Consider the following 23,386-nt stretch of genomic DNA (forward strand, 5'->3'; position numbering starts at 1 on the left):
TAACTTTGGTAAACGCCTTTCGTCAACAAGTCATCAAGTGCGGAGACCCCGTTCTTCGAAGATGAGTGAGTGGGATGTGCCACTTTCGGTAATAAACCCATTTAGGCTCGATTAAATCGTCACGAGTGGTAAAACCCCTGTTCCTTTTTAGAGTAATCCGCAATTTCGACGCGTTTCATATCTATATGCACATATGAACCCTTTTATTTTGAGTGATCCGTGCGTGACTTTCTTTTCATCCTTGATTGTAGTTGTCTCCATGTGCCAAGAGAAATGAGGTGTTTTATGTAAAGTACCCTCGCCCTCTCTGATCCCAATGAATGTTTACATCACCTTGGCAACGCATTTGACCTCACAGAGCACAGAGCACGAGCACAAGAGCATGAGATGCGTGTTTCATGAAGAATAACTGTAGCAACGTCATGAAGCATAAACACAAGGAAACGAGACACACGCTGAATATATCCTTGATGGATCCCCTTAATTCGAGAACAATCAATAATCAATCATTTTAGCTCATCATTTACGCTAGGACCCCCCCGTTCTTCAAAGTCGAGGTGCACAGGTCCTTTTTTCAGTTCAACTTCAAACCCACTCTTTCTCCATCATATAACATTCACACTTTTATACTTCTTGATTCAATCTATCTTACATATCTTCAACTCAGTTCAGCTATCCCCTCATTCCTTCCTACTACTCTACGTTCATTACTCCTTACGAGCACGACTACGACCCCACGCCCAACGAACAACGAATAACATTAAACAAGAAGTAAATCGACCCAACCTATACAGTCCTTTTGATAACGACTATCAACTACATTATCTCTCTCAACGAATAACGAATAACACAACCAACATCTCAAGATGACCGCCATACTCTCTTTAGTCAACTTACTTCCCACTCTGGCTTTGCTCAGTGCTGCTTTGACTGGTGTAGAACAGGTTCCAGTGAGTACCGCTTGGAATTCGTCCTTTTTCATTCCTCGTCCTTTTTCATGCTACATGCAATCACATTCCTCCTCATCCCATGACATGCATCCTACACGCCCCTACCATGACTCATCATACCATTACATCGCCACTGCGTGTCTTGTCATCCGCACGTTGCAACGGAGCACTATGCGGCACAAACAACAAAGCTGTGCCAAGACAATCCCCATGTGCCTTTGGCCATTATCCCATTCCTTGACCTGTATAATATGATAATCAGCCCCTTACCTAATCACCCAATCATTCAACTGTCTTGGCACCTACAACCAAACAACCAAACATCAAACGCTGACCTGACATCCTTTGATTCTTCCTTATAGACCGCCCTAGCTCATGGCCCTGCCGCACGATCACCCAAAGACATCTACCACCGACACCTCGCCTCAAGACAACAGCTCGCCGACAACCTCGCCAAGAAAAACACCACCCCCAACAAGAAGGGTTTGATTAGACGTCAAGCGGACGGATCGAAATGTCGAGTCAGGGGTGAATCTTACACTGCCCCTGCTCCCGCTGCATCTGCTACCTCCGCTTCCAGTGCAGCAGCCGAAGTCCCAACCAACAATGCCGTCGATGCAGCTACCTCTGCTCCCTCCGAGCCTGCCCCTTCATCCTCTTCTGCCGCTGCTCCTGCCGAGACCTCTTCTGCTGCCCCCGTGTCCGCCGCTCCCGTCGCTGGATCAGGTGGATCAAAGAACTCGGGTTCCAAATTGGGTATCGCCTGGCCCAACGGTGATTGGGAGCAACCCGGTCAACCAAACTATGTAGGAAACTATATCGGTAACAAGGCTTCATGGTATTACACTTGGTCGCCTTTCGCTGTGGGTAGTGCCGACACCGAAGGTCTTGAGTGAGTGTGCTGCTGAATTTAGGTTACATGCGGTATTGCATCGCTGATATACCCTCTCAGATACGTTCCCATGCTTTGGGGTCCTGGACATGTCAGCGATTGGTACGCTCAACAACCCAGCTGGCCCAGTACTGTCCGAAACGCCTTGTTCTTCAATGTGAGTACTCTTTGGTGTCTATTTCGTATCTCGCTCCCGACAGCGGAATGTTTTGATCTAACGATCGCACTCTGACTCGTGCTGATGTCTTATTGCTCCTCAGGAACCTAACCAAAAAGGACAATGTGACGTTTCGGCCTCAGACGCTGTCCAATACTGGATCAACGATTTCTTGCCCCTCCGATCTAAAGGTATCAGACTCGGTCATGCTGCACCTACCAGCGCTCCGGACGGTCTAGTCTGGATCCAAGATTTCTTCAAGGCTTGTACTGGCGCTGGTCATTCTCAAGCTGATTGTTCGGCCGAGTACGTTGCTGTCTTTAGCGTAACACGCAGAGTAGGATTGATCTAATCGGATTTTTTCGCGTTCAGTTTCTACCCTCTCCACTACTACGATGTCGATGTCGGAGTGTTCCAGAAATACGTCGAAAACTACCACAACACTGTTGGCGGTAACATCTGGATCACCGAGTACGCCTGTCAAAACTTCAATGGGGGTGCTCAATGTACCGATCAAGAGAGTGAGTCAAGTCAAAGTTCTCAAGCTTTGTAAACGCTCATGACTGATTTTGTTGTTGTTATTGCAGCTTGGAACTTCCACACTCAAATGGCTGGATGGTTCGAACAACAATCTTACATTGAACGATTCTCTCCATTTGGTGAGCGGTCCTTTCGATTAATTTTTGATGTTTGCATGTGGTCGATGCTGACATGACGTATTTGTGTAGGTGTCATGAAGGACATGCAGGGTGTCAACCAAGCCAACGCTCTGATGAACCCTGATGGAAGTATCACTTCTCTGGGTGGATGGGTGAGTTGACATGATATACTCATGATACAAGGTTTTTTGGCTAATTGAGTTTCTTCGGATAGTACATCACCTCGGCCTAAGTTTGAGATCGGAAAGTTCGCTCAACTCGTGAGCGGTCAGAGAGGAGCAATACTTGATGTAGCGGAATCGGACGGACCAAACAAAAATTCATCAAAACCATAAAGATTTCGTCTTATAACCCCTCTTTGAATGTTGATACCCCATCACTTTATAGCTTTTTATTCCCTTTCTTTTCTTTTATGCCATTCTGCTTGATGCCAGGGATGACCGACTTAATTTGACTTGACTTGATGTCGAGGCGTGTTTGGAGGTTTTGTGATTCGGTGTGTCTATGGATTTACGTTCTACTGTCGAAATCTGTGCAACTGGAAGTGTTGTCCTACTGTGTCGCAGTTTCGTGAGCTTGACTGCTGAGCAGCTCGAAAGAGGTTGATGAGCAGGCGTGACAACTCTAACCTCGCTCGTACTGTCTGGTACTGCACGGTGAGATGTTCGTCATTCCCGTTGTACATGCACAATTACGAGGTCAGAAGTGCGGTATCCTACAGTCCAGTACAGACCTAATCCTGATGCAGCAATTGGAAAGAGTCATCGTTATAGTAAATCTTGTGTACATCCGCCGTCCCTCGCTCATTCACTGTGGAAGCTCAAATAATTCAGAGAGTCTCTCTCTACCTTTCGAATGACATGCATAGTAATTCCCACATTGCGAGGTATCTTGCTATATGGAGTGATAGCAAGTGAAAATGCCACATCCACGTCTTCACCTAGAGATTGAAATGCGTGCCTGCACGTGGTCAAATGAGCGAGATTTATTATTTTTGACATCCACAGAACCAAAGATTTAGCTTTAGTCTGCTTTGCTCCGCATTGCATTGCTTTCCTTCCTTCAATCTCAACATATCAAAAGTACCTTACCTGACCAACCAAACGGTACATCCCCCACCCTCCTCTCCCTTCTTCCACTCCACAAGCCAGACAGATAGACAAGATGTCCCCCGCCGCTCAAGAGACTGCTACTCAAGGATTACCCCCTGTGGGCGAGATGACTTCGAGGGATTAGTGGGTTATCTTTCTTTCTTACTTTGCGATGGGCGTTGTACTGACCAGCTGTCAATCATGTCATTCGTAGCTATGCTGATAGGTGAGCTTTCACTGGACCACTGGATGATCTCATATTCATACGGCGTACTTGAAGCTGACGTCTCCATCATTTGAATGACAACAGTTATGCTCATTTCGGTATGTGCACTTGCCCCATATGTCCAAGCTGCAGAGTAGAAGCTAACGCTGCATGTGTATGGCAGGTATCCACGAGGAAATGCTCAAGGATCAAGTCAGAACTCTCTCCTATCGAAATGCCATAATGCAGAACCCCCATCTGTTCAAGGGGAAGACAGTCCTTGATGTGAGTTTGATTCGTCTTCTTCACGTTCCTCTGATCTTGAACATATCACGGACTTCAACGGAATGTTCCCTCTGTTGTAAATTTTGCAACTCTGCTAATTGTATAACTGTGTCATAGGTCGGCTGTGGTACAGGTATCTTATCCATGTTCGCCTCCAAGGCTGGAGCCAAACTTGTCATCGGTATTGACATGTCAAATATCCTTGATCAAGCTGAGAAGATCGTCAGGGCGAATGGATTTACTCAGGATCGTAGGTCGTTTCGTTCACACAACACCTGCAGACCCCATAGCTGAATGTGTAGGCTGACTTGCCGTCTTGTTTGAATTCTTCAGAAATCGTCCTCTTGAAAGGTAAATTGGAAGATGTCGAATTACCTGTCAAGTCTGTTGATATCATCATCTCCGAGGTACGTTTCCGTTTCTTCAGCTATCTTTAGCAATTTCTTGTCTGAGCTATGCTATCTAAGCTGATATCTACATTGTAATGTATAGTGGATGGGATACTTCTTACTCTACGAGTCAATGTTGGACACCGTCCTCTTAGCACGAGACAAGTACTTGACTCCAGATGGTTTGCTCTTCCCTGATAAAGCTACTATCTTCTTGGCTGCTATTGAGGACCAAGATTACAAGGAGGAAAAGATCAACTGTGAGTATATTCATATCGCCTTTCGTCCTCTGTACTCTGGCTTTACATCTTCAACTGATCTTCAACTGACCCATCATATCCCCCCTTATCCAGTCTGGGACGATGTCTACGGTTTCGATTACTCGTGCATCAAGGAAATCGCCCTCAAGGAACCTCTTGTAGACTGTGTCGAGCTCAAGTCGGTCGTCTCTCACCCATGTGCCATTAGGCATATCGATATCAAGACTGTCACGAAAGAGGAGTTGGCTTTCAAGGTTCCCTTCCAGCTTAAAGCTACCCGAAATGACTGTGGGTTGTACCAAGCCTTTTACGAGGTTGAATCACTATAGCTGATATCATTCAACGTATCGTGCAGACGTCCACGCCTTCCTAGGTTGGTTCGACATCTCCTTCTCATGCTGCCACAAACCCGTAAACTTCTCCACCGGACCTCAAGCCAAGGTAAGTCGTCTCCGTACCTTGTTGTATACCAACAATACGTATGCTGACATTGCGGTGCAGTACACCCACTGGAAGCAGACTGTATTCTACACACCCGAAACTTTGACCGTCTCTGTGAGTACTGGAATAACTGTCTAATATCAAAGCAACGATATCTATTGACTTTGACTTTGACTCTGTGCGATCAGGAAAACGACGTAATTAAAGGTCAACTATCGTGCGCGCCCAACTCGAGGAACAACAGAGATCTGGATATCGAGATTGAATATGAAGTTGAGGGTGCCGAGGCCGTCAAGGGAAAGATGGTTTACAAAATGTGAGTTGACCCTTAATTACGCAGAGGTTGGCACAGGGGATAAGCTGATGTCTGACTTGGAAAAGGTCATAATCTATCTTATCCTCATCTTCATCTCTACTACAACCTTCAAAACACATCGAAATACCTTATCACTCTTCTTGCGTCTCGATCAATCAACGAACACATAGGTATTAAAACGTGGCAGAGGAACATATAGGGTCATTTTCAACTTACCTCGCTCTCATCATTCATAATAGATACCCCAAAACATGCAAATAAGGTTACATCTGTAAAAGATCTTTGAGCTGTTGCCGCTTTCGAATGGATGGAAGTCTCAGCTTAACGTATCAACTAATTCTGATGGCTGATGAGATATTTATTTTCGATGGGTGCTGAAGCACACGAGAATTGCCATTTGAAAAGAAAAGGAAAGGAAAAATCGTTGCACGGACCACTGACATATTGTGGATGTCATACTTGATGCTGACCTTGTATTTTTTCCCTTTCTGCCTTTCATTTTTTTCTTGTCCTTTCCAATCCTTCTCAAATTGGTCGTTCGATACCTCTATCAACAGGCCGACACGCTCACAAATCCAAAACGAAATGGTACGAACTCGTAACCAACAACTTCAAGGGCATAAATTATGATTGACAAGTATGTATATAGTGTGACAGTAGCTTATATGTGTGTGCGAACGCCCGTAGCTGAAATGACACGACATAATATGACATAATATGGTATTCATAATTCATATTTCCATTTTGATGATTTGGCCAAATGGCTAAGACCTATATCACAAGCTACCTTACAAACATCTATAAATACAGTACATGAGAGGTGCCATAAGTGTCTATCATACTACGAGATCAATATATCATCGCCATCGCTGATTTTATCGCTTACGGAGCGAGCTTGGAGATATCTGCAGATTTCGCTTTACCCTCTAAGATCAATTCTGAAAGTACTTTGCCCGTCCCTGGACCTTGGGTTATACCCCAGCAAGATAGGCTATATTTAGGGAAAAAAAGATATATTAGTAAGATCGTCGACTTTCACTCCGCCAGCATGAGCATCCGTCATGTAATGTCAATCTCGATGCTCACCCCGATCCAACCCATACACCTTCCACACCCCTTACTTTCCCGACCAACGGTCTCCCCCTATCAGCGATGGGTAGATAACAAGCCTGCTCAGCTACAACCTCGACGTTCTGCTCCGGCGTGAACACGCCTGATAAGGCTTGAGCTTGTTTATGTAGCTTTGCAATCGCCGATGGTGAGGGTGAGACTTTCGCTGCTGTTGGTGGGAGGGGTTCGTCGTCGCCTGCACCGCAGCTATCAATGTCATAAGAGATCAGTATGGGAGCATTCAAAGAAGTGACCGTAATATTCCAGAAGTATACTTGGGTGATATTGTTTCAGGTCAGACCGGCACTCACATATATGTCGTTCCTATTCCACCAAAAGTCCACAGACATCAGCTAAATTGTACGTTGGAAGATCTTGTTACATGAAACCAGCCAAACCCACCATCAGGCCTAGCATATACCTCCGGTTCAGCCGCTCCACCATCCTTCAACGTCATACTAGTAAACAAACAAGTCGCGGAAAGCTGTTCCTTCGTCTTCAACACGATCGAATGAGCCCTATGACCCTGTACAGCCAATTTACCTCCTATCTTATTTCCCAACAATTGTTCAGATAACTTTCCGGTCCAAGGTCCAGCAGCAATCACCACCGCATCAGTCTCTATCTCTTCTTTCACTCCATTCTCGTTTGTATACGTTACTGATCTTGGCGAGCTGGTCTCGTTGTTGAGCGAAAGCGAAGTCGCTGTACCGATCTTGACTGATGTGGAGGGTTGTTCTAGGAATTTCTTAGTGAAAAATTCGGTGAATAGACGGGGATGTACTTGGGCGGTGGTGGAATGTCCTCCTAGGGATCGAGAGGAGTGGACGAGACCTTCCGGTAGCCAGGGCAGGGGGGAAGATTTCTTGGATTTTCGGGTGGCATCTGTTTCGATTGACTGGTGGTGGGTTAGTACATAGTCTTTAGACTGGTGATGGGTAGATTGATATCAGGGAGTATATCCGTAGTCGAAGAAGGATGAGGTATACTTGATGTACTCTTTTACTGCTCTAGGCCTTCCCAGACATATGCTAAATCACACTTACAAGCGTATCGACAGTCCTATACCCCCAATTCTCTTTCCCCCCAAACTTCTTTGCCAGCTCCTCGTGCAGCTCGTAGCTCATCGCACTGAGATCGGAGGTCGCACTTCCATGCCAATCTTTAGCTAAGAACCCTCCAGAATACCCAGAAGCAGCAGCGGCAATTTTGGTACCTTCCAATAAGGTGATTTTGGTACTTGCCAATCTTGCTGGATGGGTAGATAGGAAATAGGCGGTGGATACTCCGCAGATTCCTCCGCCTATTATCAAGATGTGTGAGGGGGCTGAGGGAGTCATTTCAATGTATGTGGGTAGGTATCACTGGGTGGAAGATATCAAGAGGTTTGGTATTTGTAGATGTACAGTTGAGAGTAAAGTGAGAAAATCTTCTCTATTTTTATACAAACTCTCTCACTGAGATACCCGACGTCATACTACCACGAGTGACTTGTCTCCGAAATCAACCGTACAACCGTACCAGCCATAACCGTGCCTGGCAACGGGTGAGTGCGAGTACACCACCGTACACCATACACCATCCACTTGGCATGTCATCCATCTCATCATCATCACATCCACATCCTCTACATCTTACACCCATACAGCGATATATCACCCACATAAGATACAACCCCCACACCCCTCGCCTCACCATGTCAGCTCCTTCAGGTATCAAAGTGCCCACATCACTCACTTCAGCTTTCTCAACCGCGTTGAACGGTGCGGGTGACGTCCGAGCTTTGGTATTTACTATTGAGGGCGGTGAGTGATACGTCTATCGCTGCTTGGAATAGCATAGCACACAATTTATTCTATTCCATGTCCCTGTGATAAAAGTGCCTGTCAAGACCTTGGCTGATATCCACTCTATTCTGATATGATCTAGAATCTTTCAAACACCTTACAACGGTTCAACCGAAATCAACTTACAAAGATGATATTGCCCTCCTCTCCGACACCTTGCCTTCCACGAAGACACCGGCAAGTTTCGCTTATAGGTTGGATACGAAAGATGGGGGGAGGTACGAGTGGATGATGATCACCTTTGTGCCGGATGATGCAGGGGTGAGTGTACTGGTCTTGGAGTACTGCAATCCAGCTGGGTGGGAAAAGGGAAGAGAGGTCACGAACAAGTTGGAGCAGAGTGCCGAGAGATGTCACAGACACTAACAACTGTTACTACACAGGTCCGAGCAAAAATGCTTCAAGCATCATCCCGAGCCGGCCTCATGAAATCCCTCGGCGCAAACAACTTCAAACATGACTGGTTCGCTACGTCCATAGTAAGTCCACCCACTATCCCTTCTTCGACCAACTCAATGCAAGTCAAACTGCCTCAAGGCTCATGGCTGACATCTGACATCCCGCCGTTCCCAGAAAGACCTCACTCCCTCATCCCTGACAGCCCATCTGACCCACCTTGCCTCCCCTCCACCCCTCTCCGCCTCGGAAGCTGCCCTAGCAGAAGTCCGAGAAGCCGAAGCTGCCGAAGCCAAGCGAGCGGCTCTTGACCCCGAGACGGAAGCTAGGAGGAGGAAAGTCGTTGTTGGCCTAGGTGGGAAACTGGCTTGGGACCAGGGCGTGCAGGACGCTTTGGAGAAGGTTGCGAAGAGGTCGGATGCGGGTTGGGTGGTCGTTCTCGTGAGTACATTTCTGATTCTGAGTCTATCTCTCTGCCTGAGATATGAGCATGATAGAGACCTCGACTTTATCCTCTCATGATGGTCATTATACAAAACATAACTCATCCCACCATCGAAACAATGACTGACGCACTTCTCGTCCACCTAGGAAATCCCATCGTCCTCACCCAGCTCAATCACCCTCGTCAAGTCCGAATCGGCAACTCCTTCAGAAGTATCATCCAAAATTCCTAATAAATCACCTTCCTTCATCTTCTACTCCTATCCTACTCCACCATCACCCAAACCCATCAAAGCACCTACACCAGCAGTCAACAAGATGGCGGAACAGAGAAACACGTTCCAAGCTACCCAAGGTGGCGTGAGGACTGTCCCTGTGTCCAGCGTCCCGCTGGTACAAGAGGGCGAAGATGCTAAACCTACTGAAGGCGAGGCTACCCAGGAAGAGGAGAGCAAGCAACCTGAGGATGTGTCAGTTGAAGAGGAGACACCTCAAGCTGAAGAGCCGTCGGTAGATGAGAACGAAAAAGGGAAAGTCGTTTTTGTTTATTGTTGTCCCTCTTCATCACCTGTTAAATTCAGGATGATCTACTCTACCAATGTCAGGGGGATCCAACAGGATGCTATGGACAAAGCTGGTGTCGAAATCGCAGGGAAGGTGAGTGATATCCAACCACCAATATCCGCATCTCAGCGAAGAAAGACACAAAAGGATGGTGTTGATTGATATCGATCAAACACAGATCGAGACATCCGATCCAACGGACCTAACGGATTCTCAACTCAAATCCTCCATCCCATCTTCAAATTCAATCTCCAAACCTACCCATTCCTCCTCCCTCCCCACTCCCACTACTACCTCTTCCCAATCGTTCGGTGCCCCCGCGTCCAATGCACCCTTCGGCGCGCCCATCGGAGGGGCGTTCGGCAGACCTAGACCAGTGAACGTACCTGCCCGATCGGCCAGCACTATACCTCTACCTGCATCCGGACCTGCTACTCCGGTTGAGACGGAGGGTCAGGGGGAGGGGGATAGTAAAGAATCTATCCGAAGGGCGTTTGACGCATTTGGGCCGAGGGTGAATTCGCCTGGTGGAGGTGGAGGTGGGTTCGCCCGACCTCGTCCCGCTGGGAGGAGGTAGGGTATGTTGTCTTGTTGGATAAGGAATGAAAGGAGGAAAGGAGGTTGTAGATACAATAATATAGGATATCATACACAAATGCTTTGATGAACAGCTGCCAGAACTGGGAACTGAAAAATTCAACGGGAATGCGAGCATTCGTCGTGCACAGATAGAGCATGAGGAACCAGGTGATCGCAGAACCAAAAATACATCAGCCAAATCAGTTCTCGCTGACACAGACATGGAAGGATGGACATATGATTAGCACTCTACAGTCAAGGCAAATCATGTGGAGTGATATCATAACGGTACTTCGTATGAACATGTGTCGTCACTCAGTTGATCAGGTACTATACAAGAGGTGAAGTCGAAAAGACGATTCAAATATCATAATTTACGATACCTCTCATTTGCGCGCTGCTTCTTCGTCGTTAACTTTCCCCTTCTTTTCCTCACCTCTCAGACCATCTATATTCACATCCAAAATTTCATCCTCGTTAATCCCCTTCTCAATATGCCCATCTCCATTGGAGTTTTCGACTTGGCTCTCCATCTTCATCTTCTCCTCGGGTACGTCGTGAACCTTGGTGGATCTCGCTTTCTTGGTCTTTCTCGATTTTGACTTTAACTTCGACCTGGCATCTGTAGATGTAAATTCTTTGAGATCTTCATCTCCCTTCTCAATTTGACCTTGACCTTGCAAGCCCCATCTGGACTTACCGTTTTCTCTCTCTTTCAGCATCGCTTCGTCGTCCAACCACATCTTCACGTTCTCCTGATTGCACGCCGAGATGGGATCTTCCTTGTATTGAAGTAAATACGATTGAAGAGATGCCATCGATACTTTCATCTCGGCCTCGCTCTTGTCAGTACCGTCGATATCCATTGAGGGACGGTCAAAGATATTTCGGACGAACTGATCCGCCATTCCTTCTAATTCATCTTGGTCCTTCACGAACACTGATTTGTACTCCTCATCCAGCCCTTCAGGGGAGGACGAAGGTTTCTCCTTGATCTCTGAGATCGTACCGTCTTTACCTATGTTCTCGGATGGCTTCTCCTGAATTTGAACTTGGAAATCTTCCAAAGGGTAGAAATGGAGATACAGTTCCCTTGCTTGTTGGGGGATAGCATGTTTGAACTCCAGCTTGACGTCGAACCTTCCTGCTCTGGATAATGCCGGGTCGAGTCTGTTGGGGTGATTACTACATCCCATAGTAATTCAGCGTACGTCTGACAACACTGAAAAAAGGGATACATCCGCAGACATCTGGGATGACTTGTTCGGATTATGTCATACATATGACAACGCGCACTCACGTAGTAGCCACCAAGACACACCCCTCCTGACTCGATACCCCATCAATAGCATTCAATAACCCCGACATGGTGACAGTGGACGGTGCCAGATCATGTTTTCCTCCTCCTCCTCCTCCTCCTCCTCCTACCATCGCGGTCTGCGGCTCGACATCGGGCTCGTATGACTCTTCTTCGACTGGATCGTCCCCTTCGTCGTCAACCTCGGAGGATTGGATATGATTATGACGCCCTTTCGGGAAGATGCAATCGCTAGTGGGGGATAACAGTCAGTCGGAGGTATCCCTGAGATGCGAGATCATGATAAATCCAGCTCGGGATTGAGGGCGGCTCGAGAATGAGAAAGCACTTACATGTCTTCAATCAGGATGACACTCTTCGATGGGCAGTCTCTGAACAATTTGGCAAGTTTCGCGTCGTCCATTCTGTCGGATAAGAACGGTGAGTACGATGTCAGCTATCTCGTGGAAGCTACAGCCCAGTCGGATGAGAGGGACCAAGAAACACTTACCCCCGTTGAGCAGGATTGATCACGTAGATGTTTAGATCCAGCTTACTTGCTATAGCGGTGACTATTCAAGCAATCAAACCCAAATTAAAAAAGTTCAGTTTCTCGAGTCCCATGAACCGAAAGCAGGCCCGCTCACCCAAAGTCGTCTTTCCAGAACCTGGAGAACCATGTAACAAGTACCCCCGTCTATGCGGGATACCTACATTAGCACCCATATCAAGATTAGCCATTGTCCCCGCAAGTCAAGTCGATTCGCCTGATCAGTGATGTGGACCCACCTCTGGAAGCATACCATCTCGTTTCTTTATCGCTCAAGAACCGCTCCACGTCCTTCAACAGCTTTTCTTTCATGTTGCCGGGTAAGATGACTGAGGACCATGGTCGGGCTGGACGGGAGACGGGGTTTTGCCATGAGGGGTTGATTCGTCTGAAACCAGTATCCAACAATCAAGCATTAGCTCACACGTGATTATCTCTGAATTCGCGGAGGTTCAGTGATGATTGAGGTGCGTATCAGATTGGGCCATACGTCATAGTTTACAAATTTTGGATGGCGAGACCAGGTCAACTCACTTGGCATGGAAGATCAGTAATTCCCTTTCTTCCTTTGCGAAGAACGAATCTCTAGCTGCGATCAGGAATTCGCGAAGCACGTGCGGACGGAAAGCGATTGTTCTGAGGGTACGTCACCGATGAATATCAGGTTCTCATGACTCAAAAGTAAGCCGAAAGGAGAAGGGGATGAAGACTGAAGGAACGAAGGGTGCTTGTGCTAAAGTATGAGTGAATGAACTCACTGTATTCTGAAATGTTCCAGCGATCTTGCACCTGCAAACCCATTAATCCGCCTCGTCACCCAAAGGTAATTCCCATTATGTCTAATCCGGATCGGATGTACTAATCAGTCATATCAGCATGGTCTCACCAATCAATCAGAAGCAGAGGGTACAACACCTTGTATTGTATTCCTGCGAGTCCAACTCACCATAAGTAGGCATAACCTGTCCTATAACTTCCCTCTTTGCCCAACTGGAATTATGTATCCCAACCCGTGCCGCCCCGCCATTCTCACTCGTGTTAGGTCCCGAGGAAGTTGAGACGAGGGCCGACTTGTTTCGTTTCTTGAGAGACTTGGAATCGATAGTGGAAAGTTGGAAATCGTGGATCTGCGATTGCGCGTAGGAGTCTTGGGCGATCCACGAGGTTATCCAGTTGTAGGATGGGTCGGCGTATGAGATGTAAGCTGTTGGGAAGAGGACTGTGCTTTGGGGGGTAGTACAGTATTGGCGAATGTGCGTTACAAAAAACAGAAAGAAATATGGTATGGTGTAGGTGTGAAGGGGCCAATGGAGTAGGAGTCAGGCATAGAAAGAAGATGTGGGTATAGCTTACTTTGAGTTAATCGTGCACTGACATACCTGAACGCTTTCCTAGCTACGGCAAAGGCCATTCCAAAGACTATAGCTCTCACCGCCATAGGCAGGAAGGTCTCGACGTTGTGTCCTTTCGAGAGCGTGTAGAGGAGTCGTTGAGGTAATGCGAGGAGATCGTCGCTGTAGCTCAGTGCATGGAGGTAAGCTGACATCTTTGTTATTGATTTGGAGATGAGATATCAGTGATAGTACGGTGAAGACGAATAGTGACAAATTAGATTAATATAATATGAAGGTATAAGTAGATATCCTAGAGTTGAAGTCAGTAGTGAGGATGAAGCATGTTAACGTCGTGTTAGTGTAATCATATCGAGTCACCCATCAAAGGATAAGAGCGGGTTGACAATATCACACGTATACACACGTCACTCAAAGACACATACACACCTTTGATCCTATCCTTCCTTTCATACTCCATCTTCCCATTGGAGCTCAAGCTACGAAGAAGCCAGTTTGGCCAGACAATGCATGTTATTCATTTACTTACTTCTGACAATCTCTCCGAATTCGTTCAGACTAGTTATTCCAGCTTACAAGAAAGTCAGATCCGTAATATTATCAACCCCCTCTTCAATCTTTCCAGCCAACTTCAATTCCCTCCCACTATCCCCAATCCTAAACACCTCCAATCCCCCCTTCTTCCTTCCAGCAGTAACAAGGTACTTCCCATCAGCACTAATACTCATTCCTCTAAGATTATCCAAATCTGTCCTAAAGGACTTGACACTCTTCAACTCATCTCCACTCTCGTTCAACTCGATTATCGCGATGGAATCGCCCTTCGAATCTTCATGAGTGGAGAATTCTCCTTTTGATTTTTCATTAAGTGACATTTCCAGCCTGTTGGATGCGTAGAGTATGTTGGGGTATGCGGGGTTGAGGATTAGTTCAGCGGCGTTCATGAATTTGTGGGCTTCCTTGGGGACCGAGGGTGGGATGATGTTGACTTTGAAGTCCGGTTTGGGGATTATGGGGTAGGTGGGACTTTCGAGTGAGAAGACGAGGACGTCGGAAGTGAGCTCGGTGAGGACGTAGAGGTGTTTTCCTGTTTCACGTGGGATCAGCTTTGTACTATGTGATCTTCCTTACTTCATATTTGAGATCGAGTACATATAATGATTCCAGACCATAAAGGGTGAAGGAATAAGATATGGTTTTCACAAATCAGACAAAAGCAACTCACCATCCTTACTGAAAGTCGCATGTCGAGGTCCCGTCCCCGGAGGAGCCTGCAACCAACCCTTAATCTCTAGCGTATTAACCCCTTTCTTCTCCACCACCCAGATCCGGTCGTTACCCAGATCACAGACGTACAAGCTCCCGTCGTCGCCCTCGATGACCTGGTGGGCGTGGGGGGTATCTTGTCGTTCGGGGTCGGGTGCGGATCCGTCTTTGTACAGGTGCTCGAACTGGAGGAGGTCGGAGGGGTTGTCGGAGAGTGTTCCGTCTGGGTTGAATGGGAAGAAGATCATTGAGCCGCCCATGTACTATATGTGTGCATTTAGAGTCAGCAGCATCTTTCTGAGTGAGAGATCACATGAGAAGATCGTAATCATATGCAGTAGGAGGAAGTGAGAAGTGAGAGGAGTGACACGTACGTTGACAACTGCCAACCCCGAACCATCTCTCATAACGTGGACTATAATCATCAATCAAACCCATCATCAGTCCCTGTCACTCCTCCTGAAGGTAAGAAAGTGTACACGTTCACACTTGATAACTCACTATGAGCCGGTCCACCATGCGTCTCCTTCTGACTGGTAATCTCAATCGTATCATCCTTCAATTGAAGACTGACCGCTAAACCCTTCTCAGTCTCCGAGATGGAATAGAGCGTCCTACTGGCTTGTAGGGGGTTATGTTGCTCAGAGGCAGGCTCAATCCACGAGGCCTTCTCGGGTGCTTTGCTGTCCGAGATGATCTTGAGTTTGGCGGTGGAGGGATCGAAGGAGAGGAGGGTATAGGTTGGTCGATAGCCGCTTACTAGGATTGTGTATGACATTTTGAATGTGTATGTTGCTTGAGGATGAGGTATCAGGAGATCAGTAGATGATATATAGGTTGTAGTCAGGTTTACATCTTCAGTGGTGTATGACGGTGTGAGTATAGAGAGTAAGGCAAGTAGCCCGATAAACCGGGTTAGACATCACCGGTGACATCACACTCACTGTGCCACAAGTCAATGAAAATGCCACGTCAAGCCGGATGATACAGCCGCAAACCTAATTCACCCGTTCTGTTGATACTGTATCTTCCCAGATGGAATCGATGGGATCTTGTGTGTGCAGAACCATGCCGAGGCTAACATAGTCGATGTTAGAGGCCTTAGTATTGACATATACAAGTACGGATCATCGAGTCAAAATGGATGAGATGACCATCAGAGGCGCATCGGCATTTCGATGTGAATGTATTGTATAGGCTATACCATCACACCATCGGCGCAATTGTAAATCTCACTACAGAAGTACCAAACAGCGTACACCCTCTTTACACCTCGCGTCCCCCATGCACACGGTCAATAACTTCAGCCCAGATCTACGTCGATCTCACCAAGATCCCATCGAGGCAACCTTTGAGCGGGATCAAAACTTGGTACATCCGCATGCTGGTCAGATTTCTGCTTCCGTTTTCGACCTTAGATCAAATGACCATTCACCGCTAGACTACAGCAAATAAACACCCCAGCTTGCGGTAAATCAAAGCACCATTCGTTTCGACGTTCTGTCTTGAGATCGCTGTTTGCCCTGTTCTGTCGAGCTGCAATTTATCCGCACGACGCACACGGATAAATTCAAACCATCACTCATCCGGCGGTTCGGGCTTTGAGCATTCCTTCCTATCCTCTTAAAATAGATTTTCGCTCCCAAAGGCAAGAGTCGGATGTAAAAAAAAAACAAGCGACAGCGAGGACCATACAGTATCTTCATGGCAAATCCGTTCTGCCCTTGAAAGCAAACAAAGAAAGAAAATGAGGAGGTATATACGTACGTACGTCGAAAGACGAGGGGCAAGCAAAGATCTTTTGGATCCGGTGCCTGATCTTCGTCGAACCGTCTGTGGGTCCAGGTTAAGCGGTTCAAGATTTTATCCGTTTCCTCTGCTCACTCGTCACTTCGTATGGTACAGAGGTTGCGCAGGAAGAGGTGTACTGTGTGAGATATAGTTAGACTTCAAGGATGTTTGTGGGTCGAGTCACCCGAGGGTGAGAAAGAGGCCAAAGACTCCACTCCACGGAGGGCTGATTAACATGATGTCACTTGTTTCAGGTGGGAGTGCGATCCAATTGAGTTTGGTAGGAAAGGAAATCGCTCATTGGAGTGCATAAGCAACAAATGTACAAACCACTCCGATTGGATGCTCGTAGCATCTTCATTACCATGATTGCGTTCTTGCCCAGCACTGGGAAACAGAGCAAAACAAAACGCTTGGGAAGACTTGGCGAACGATCTACGGGAATCTAATCGCATACCGAAAAGACTGGTAAGGTGACTGCCTGTGTTTGTGTGCGCTTGCCTTGAATTGCGGATGATGTGCTGTACTGGTGCTTGTGCTTGTGCTTTGTGCTGTACCTTTTGATAATATGAACGCGCATGTGAATTTCACTTGATGATCCCTATTCCGGTTAGACCAGTTTTCGATAATTACCATTCCAAGTAAGATATGGAGAAATAAACTTTAAATTCTAAATTACCGAAAACGAGAGATCTACCGTAAATCACTCTTTGTCCTGTTTGCACCTTTCAACTAACTCACCGTCCATCTCATTGGAAAGTGTGTCTTGTTGTTTGCGCCTCTGGGCTCACCACCACCACCATGCGAAAGGAAGTGGTCTTGATGTTGTATCGCAATTGCCGACCTCCTGGTATGAGAGAAGGGAGCGACGAGACCTCCATGTTGATGATCGTCCATAGCTTAGCTTCCGGGGGAAACAGAGACACGTTGACCGGGAATACAAACTTTATTAATTCGTGCTGTCCCATCGACCCTTCCCCCCACCCTGTAGCTTGCAGTTACTATACAGTACAAGCACTTGCATTAGAAATGCTTGCAAGTTGTGAGTTGTCCGCACCAGAGTCAGGTTATGACTTGTTGAGCAAGTTGGGTATTTATAAACCTGGTAAAAAGGTGATCTCAGGGATGAATGCGACACGATCAATTAGCAGTAGTTGCGCTTGTGCTAGTAGTAGATTTAACCAGGTACGGTGTATACAGTGGTAGATTAGAGTGTATACCCCCCTCCCCCCACTGCCACTTTTTTCCCTCTGATCCCCCTTCCATGTGATTTACTTGATTTTGATTTGATCCCTCTGATATTCCCCGTTGGATGTTATGTGTATTGTATTGTTACCCTGAATCAAAATAGTCGACTAGCGTATTTTACAGTTGCCATTAGTACGCTAGTGCCAGGTAGTACATACACACCACCACCATACCATCATACTCTACCATACAACCATAGTACCACCATACAACTCATACAACCTCCCACCATACAGATCAACCCCTTCTTTGATCGTGAAATCATCATCCATACCACAAACCACACCATATCTTACCATATACATTCATATCATCGCAATCACACGAGGAGACATTTCTGTTGGAACCCACCTACACTCACCAACTGCATGAACACAGATGGGAAAAGGAAGAAGAACAGCACAAAACAAAGCGCAGACTCAGACTTAGCAAAGGGATTCAATATACAATATACCTCGTACTCGTCATAATCCTCAAGTCAAACGACCAATTGGACACAACTCATCCATCTCTCAATACCGCACATACATCCATTAGCACTCTTGTAGCAGGGGTCACGTCAAGAAATCTGTTTATCCGCAAAATCACTTTCAGTGTGCAAGATAAATATCAGTCGTGAAGATTTTCAAACCCAGAACACACAAAGATAGATGACTTCTGGATAACAACGAAACAGTATACCCAAGTGCCAGGCGTGTCATTCGCTCCGTCTACCTCATCGACAACACGAGAGTGTGGGGCTGTCACTACCCAACTGTTCAAAGTAGATTTCGCAGAAAAGGAAACAATCGAACGGAACTCAATTATTCATTCTGACAATGGGCTCGACCCGGTCAGTCGATAACAATCCTACTTTCCCTCCATCATCCATACCTATCCCTCGCTCCTCGACGTGGATGAATAAAATGGGACCCAATGCTGTAGCTGGACCCAGCTCGGAAGGTGCATTACCTCGAAAGCCAACTGGAGGAACGACGTACGTTGATTTTTATCCTAATCTCTCTCTCTTTCTTCACATTCTGCACCATCGAGGCATGGACACTGACCTATTCTATCCATTCATATATGCAGACCATCGCCTCCCAAGTCGCCTTCATCCGCTCCTCCTACTCCGTCAGTGATCGCCGTGACCCATCCCTCGCAATTCATACATACCCACCATCCTCGACGCGGCTCTCTAACTCCCTTAGGCTTAAACCTTATATCCCCTGTTCCACCCCATGTCAATCGCGATGGCAATGGTTCTCAGCCCATCACCTCTCGCAGTGTAGGATTTCAGCAACCGTGGCCCAACGCTGAGAATGCCCCGTTCATTGCGGGAGGAGGTTCTTTGCTTGGTCAACGACGTGGTTCCGCAGCTAGTACGACATCCACCCTTACGCAATCCCGACCACCTCAGCAACCTGTCCATTCGTTCTATCCCCCTGACTGGAACCCCGGACGTCGACGATCTTCCCTCACCCCCTCAGGTCCGACCCTCGCTGCTCCCTCGCCAACTCGCACGCATATCAGTGGGAAGTCATCAAGACCAGTAAGCAGCGATGGTAGCAACGGCAGCAACAGCACACCTTCTGTCCGCTCTCGACATCGAGCACTGGGAACAGAGTCCATCGCACCTGATTCGTCCACACCATCACCATTCTCTGGTGCCCCTTCAGATATGTATGTGCGAAGAGGAAGTCTACCTCATCTGGGATATGGTGGATGGGCAGGACCAGGGCACAGAACTTGGAATCCCGTCTTACCTCCTCCAAGAGGGAGTGTGGGCGAAAATGGTTTCGAAGAAGTTCAATTACCCAACGAAGGGTTCAAGTTCGGTTCAGTCAGCGGTCATGCAAGTGGAAGTGGAAGCGGAGGTGGAAGTGGTACTTCCCCTGCAACAGCTGCACTTCGAGCGGTGGATCTGTCACCCAACAGCGGTAGAAGAGCTTCGATCAGGAAGAGAGACGAGATGGACGTATTTGAGCAGGCCGAAGAAGCCGAGGCCGAACGACAAAGAAGAGCTTTCTTGGCTGCGACGTATGGAGATGATGGGAAGAGAGCCAGAGAAAGATTAAGTATCGGTGCTCAAGGCGGTCAAGGTCCTCCTGGTACCCCTGCTGCTGCTGGTGGACTTCGAAGACAGAGTTTGCTGTTGTGGGAAAGAATGGGAATGGCGAAACAATCAAGTGATAGTGAAACGGCACCGAGTTCTGCCCCGCCTGTTCCTTCAAGCTTGTTCCCTTCCAATGGAATATTAGGAGAAGGCGATCTAGCCCAGCGTCGTGGTAGTCTACCGATTGCTATCCCTGGTGGTGGACTAGGTAGAACCCCATCTAGGCGTTCTGCTATGGAACACAAGAAAGATTCTCCTTCGGTCGGTATCAACACGACTACGAATATGACCACAGAAGAGGAGGATGATGATGTGGATGAACGAATGGAGGAAGATGAGGATGAAGACGAGTTGCGTGATCTCAGCGAGGAAGGACAAGTGAGTCTTGTTTTGTCATTATATATCGTCAGATCATAGCTTACGATCATTCTTCTCAGAATTCGAACGGGCCATTAAGACCTCTACCCCCCTTGCTACCGTTATCTGATCCTGGCCCTCGCCTCCTACCTTCTACCCTGGCGCTGCATCGAGCGAATCATTTATTGCAATCTCGCAACTTGCAATCCGATCCTTTGCCGCATCCACTTCCACCCTCTCTCCATCCACCCGCTCCAGTCGACGTGTCAGAGTTCGACATCGATTTCATCCTCGCTGGTTCTCAAGCCCAATTAGGTGGCCAAGCGAAGAAGAAGAATACTCCAGTCGATATACTACGCACTACCAGCTCGCCCGATTACCCCCATACGCCTGTTCTCAAGCTGGGTGGTGATGACGAAGATACCTTTGCCAAGTTCGTAGGCGAATTCGACGACGAATACGGAGGGAGAAGAGGAGAGTGGACATTCAGAGCTTGTGCGGCTCATCACCCTGGTTCCCTATCACCCCGAGATCCCCTCGACACTTCCTCGGGACAGGGTCCCAAGGCTGAATGGGAATCTACTGGAGCAGGTAAATACGAACTATTCCCCAACGGTGAAGTGAAATCGACTGTAACTGGGCGTTCTTGGCGAGTTTATCGATTAGGTAACAGAGAATACGAACTTGAGGAGGTGAAATCGGTTTCCAGCCTCAACTCTGAACGCAGCGCTGCTGTATCCCCTGCTGGGTCTCATCTCGGTGGCGAACGTTATACCTTGGCTGGAAAGAATGTTCATCGGGACCAAGGTGGTGTCAAACTCCCCCACTTAAATACAAGCCTTCTCATGCGACCTCAGCAACCACAAAGCTCTGCAACCGGTAGATCGAACGCGACGCTCCATTCCTCGAGTTCATATACCTCTTCCCCCGTGACGGAACGAAAGGATAGGATGGATAGCGAAGCCTCAACCATGACGATGACTCCTGCTCTGTCACAAAGTACCCCATTGAGTACGATGGCTGCGCTTGTGACCAAGAAGAAGAAACATACTGCGGAAGAAGAACAGCACCAGCAACAAAGAGGATCTGTATCCAGCAAAGAGGACAAACAAAAATCCAAAGGATTGAACAGAGTCAGAAGCAAAGAAGGTGATTACGATGCCAAGAAGGATAAATCCCTTGGCGGAGTGTTCAAAAGAGCGTTGAAGCATTCTGGACTAGGTGGAGGATCGTCTTCTTCAGATGAGAAGAAGGTGCAACGAGAAGAGAGGGAGCGAGAAAGGGCTCAAGCAAATTCCTGGGCTGGTCAGTCGAGTCACAATCCTCACAATTCATGGTTTAGCGGAAGTACAAAGGGACCTGACGGTTTACCTTATAAAGGCCAACTTCACCATCAACCTCCACCTGAGAATCGGTCTAGGATGACTTCCACTTCCACCCAGACCGCTTCAAGTCACAGTGCAACTAGCTCGAGCGACAGTGGACCTTGGTCGTCTGGTGAACAACCTCGAAAGGCCGCTTCATCCACTACGAGCGGGGAAGATGTTCTCATGTCTGAAACTCATCTACCGAAATTGAGAGAAGGAAAAGCATGGAACGGTGTACCTGCCGAGGCGGTGGCTATGATCATTCCTTTGGAAGAGATGTCGTCCACTCGACCACCTTTGACCAATACCCAGCAACCCACTTCACACCCATTCTTCCTTGAGGGGTCAAAACAGGCTCTGCTAGTTTGGTATGTACCCTTCAACGCTGAACATGACGAGTACGATCAACAAAGACCCTCTACGGCATCTTCCAAAGCCTCCATACCAGCCTCGGACCAGCCTTCCTCTTCATCCCAATCGTCAGCTTTCACTCCTGGCACCACCCCTGGTTCAGCTCCTGTCGGATCATTACCAAAATTCCAAAAGCTACTAAGGAGAAGAGCAAGTAAAGAGAACAACTCGATGAAGAGGGACTCGAACACTCCACACGGTCATGCCATCGCACCCCAACTTGGTTCGTCGCCTATCACCATCAAAGGCCAGGCTATGAACGCTTCCAGAATGAACGGTGAATTGTCGTTACCACCTCTACCATTCCGATCCTTCAGAGTGGTAGCTAGAGTCATCGATGTTCAAGATCTGAAATCGGAGAATGAATCTACACCTGTTTCAAATCAAGATCAAATTGCAAATGGTGTTAAAACATCTCCTTTCGATAAGAACCAGAACGTATTTGCCTCGTCAAGTTCCACGGCATTAGATCCCAAGGTTGAGGACCCCATCAATGAGATCTCACCTTTCTCAGACGACGCCAAGACAGTCCAAGTGTCCAAAACTGGTAAATCCATGCCTACGGTCATAGCGGTGTGTCACTCCAGATCACAGGGTGTGGAATTCGTCTTGGAGGGGTTGGATAGATTGGGTTTATGTATAGGTGAATCGGCGTGGGGACCGACGGGGTATGAGGAATGGCGAGGAACAGGGTTGAGCGAGAAGGGTAGGGAATTGCTGGATATTCTCTGGGCGGGGTGTACGGGTGTGATGGGTTTGAGTGCGTTGTGAGGCTGATAAGTTGATTACACTATCTCGGGCCTGGTAGTATTATGTTGTATATTTTCTTCACTGTTCAGTTCAATCCATATCATATATCTTTTCATTTCATTTCATTTGAGATCAATAATACCTGGCAGATTCCATTTTCCTTTCATAGTATACGAGGTTATATTTTCTATCTTTCTCATAGGTTACGAAACGCAACAATCAATGCATAGATATTCTGATACAACAATCGCCACTGACAACAATAACAGAGGTCAAGCCGATCCATGTCCAAGACGACTCAAACCTGATACTATACA

The 23,386-nt window shown here is 47.3% G+C and overlaps 7 protein-coding genes across 7 annotated transcripts; 4 read left to right on the forward strand and 3 right to left on the reverse strand.

Moving 5' to 3' along the window:
- Positions 1–866: 866 nt before the first annotated feature.
- I302_104992 (uncharacterized protein) lies at positions 867–2,890 on the forward strand (the record flags this gene model as incomplete). Its single annotated transcript, XM_019195511.1, has 8 exons — positions 867–950; positions 1,313–1,842; positions 1,903–1,999; positions 2,103–2,305; positions 2,372–2,520; positions 2,587–2,658; positions 2,728–2,810; positions 2,873–2,890. The coding sequence occupies 8 exons, from the start codon at positions 867–869 to the stop codon at positions 2,888–2,890; spliced, it is 1,236 nt and encodes a 411-aa protein (XP_019042334.1).
- Positions 2,891–3,822: 932 nt separating this feature from the next.
- I302_104993 (uncharacterized protein) lies at positions 3,823–5,649 on the forward strand (the record flags this gene model as incomplete). The annotated part of the gene is made up of 11 exons (XM_019195510.1): positions 3,823–3,893; positions 3,964–3,975; positions 4,060–4,073; positions 4,139–4,239; positions 4,357–4,489; positions 4,573–4,646; positions 4,732–4,888; positions 4,982–5,176; positions 5,244–5,329; positions 5,390–5,443; positions 5,518–5,649. The coding sequence occupies 11 exons, from the start codon at positions 3,823–3,825 to the stop codon at positions 5,647–5,649; spliced, it is 1,029 nt and encodes a 342-aa protein (XP_019042333.1).
- An 878-nt stretch (positions 5,650–6,527) lies between these two features.
- I302_104994 (uncharacterized protein) lies at positions 6,528–8,095 on the reverse strand (the record flags this gene model as incomplete). Its single annotated transcript, XM_065869974.1, has 5 exons — positions 6,528–6,636; positions 6,732–6,962; positions 7,067–7,079; positions 7,158–7,653; positions 7,802–8,095. 5 exons carry the CDS (start codon positions 8,093–8,095, stop codon positions 6,528–6,530), a joined length of 1,143 nt encoding a protein of 380 aa, XP_065726046.1.
- Positions 8,096–8,451: 356 nt separating this feature from the next.
- I302_104995 (uncharacterized protein) lies at positions 8,452–10,583 on the forward strand (the record flags this gene model as incomplete). The annotated part of the gene is made up of 6 exons (XM_019195508.1): positions 8,452–8,560; positions 8,685–8,863; positions 8,986–9,081; positions 9,176–9,439; positions 9,590–10,099; positions 10,185–10,583. 6 exons carry the CDS (start codon positions 8,452–8,454, stop codon positions 10,581–10,583), a joined length of 1,557 nt encoding a protein of 518 aa, XP_019042331.1.
- A 388-nt stretch (positions 10,584–10,971) lies between these two features.
- On the reverse strand, positions 10,972–13,978 carry I302_104996 (uncharacterized protein; the record flags this gene model as incomplete). Its single annotated transcript, XM_019195507.1, has 10 exons — positions 10,972–11,770; positions 11,886–12,134; positions 12,236–12,307; positions 12,394–12,454; positions 12,530–12,592; positions 12,672–12,820; positions 12,967–13,068; positions 13,191–13,290; positions 13,379–13,651; positions 13,786–13,978. The coding sequence occupies 10 exons, from the start codon at positions 13,976–13,978 to the stop codon at positions 10,972–10,974; spliced, it is 2,061 nt and encodes a 686-aa protein (XP_019042330.1).
- Positions 13,979–14,356: 378 nt separating this feature from the next.
- Positions 14,357–15,828, reverse strand: I302_104997 (uncharacterized protein; the record flags this gene model as incomplete). The annotated part of the gene is made up of 4 exons (XM_019195506.1): positions 14,357–14,871; positions 15,010–15,313; positions 15,425–15,465; positions 15,552–15,828. 4 exons carry the CDS (start codon positions 15,826–15,828, stop codon positions 14,357–14,359), a joined length of 1,137 nt encoding a protein of 378 aa, XP_019042329.1.
- Positions 15,829–18,907: 3,079 nt separating this feature from the next.
- On the forward strand, positions 18,908–23,090 carry I302_104998 (uncharacterized protein; the record flags this gene model as incomplete). The annotated part of the gene is made up of 3 exons (XM_019195505.1): positions 18,908–19,065; positions 19,161–20,562; positions 20,622–23,090. The coding sequence occupies 3 exons, from the start codon at positions 18,908–18,910 to the stop codon at positions 23,088–23,090; spliced, it is 4,029 nt and encodes a 1,342-aa protein (XP_019042328.1).
- Positions 23,091–23,386: the final 296 nt, after the last annotated feature.

Source organism: Kwoniella bestiolae, chromosome 3 (assembly GCF_000512585.2).
Source record: "Kwoniella bestiolae CBS 10118 chromosome 3, complete sequence".
Lineage (NCBI taxonomy): Eukaryota > Fungi > Basidiomycota > Tremellomycetes > Tremellales > Cryptococcaceae > Kwoniella > Kwoniella bestiolae.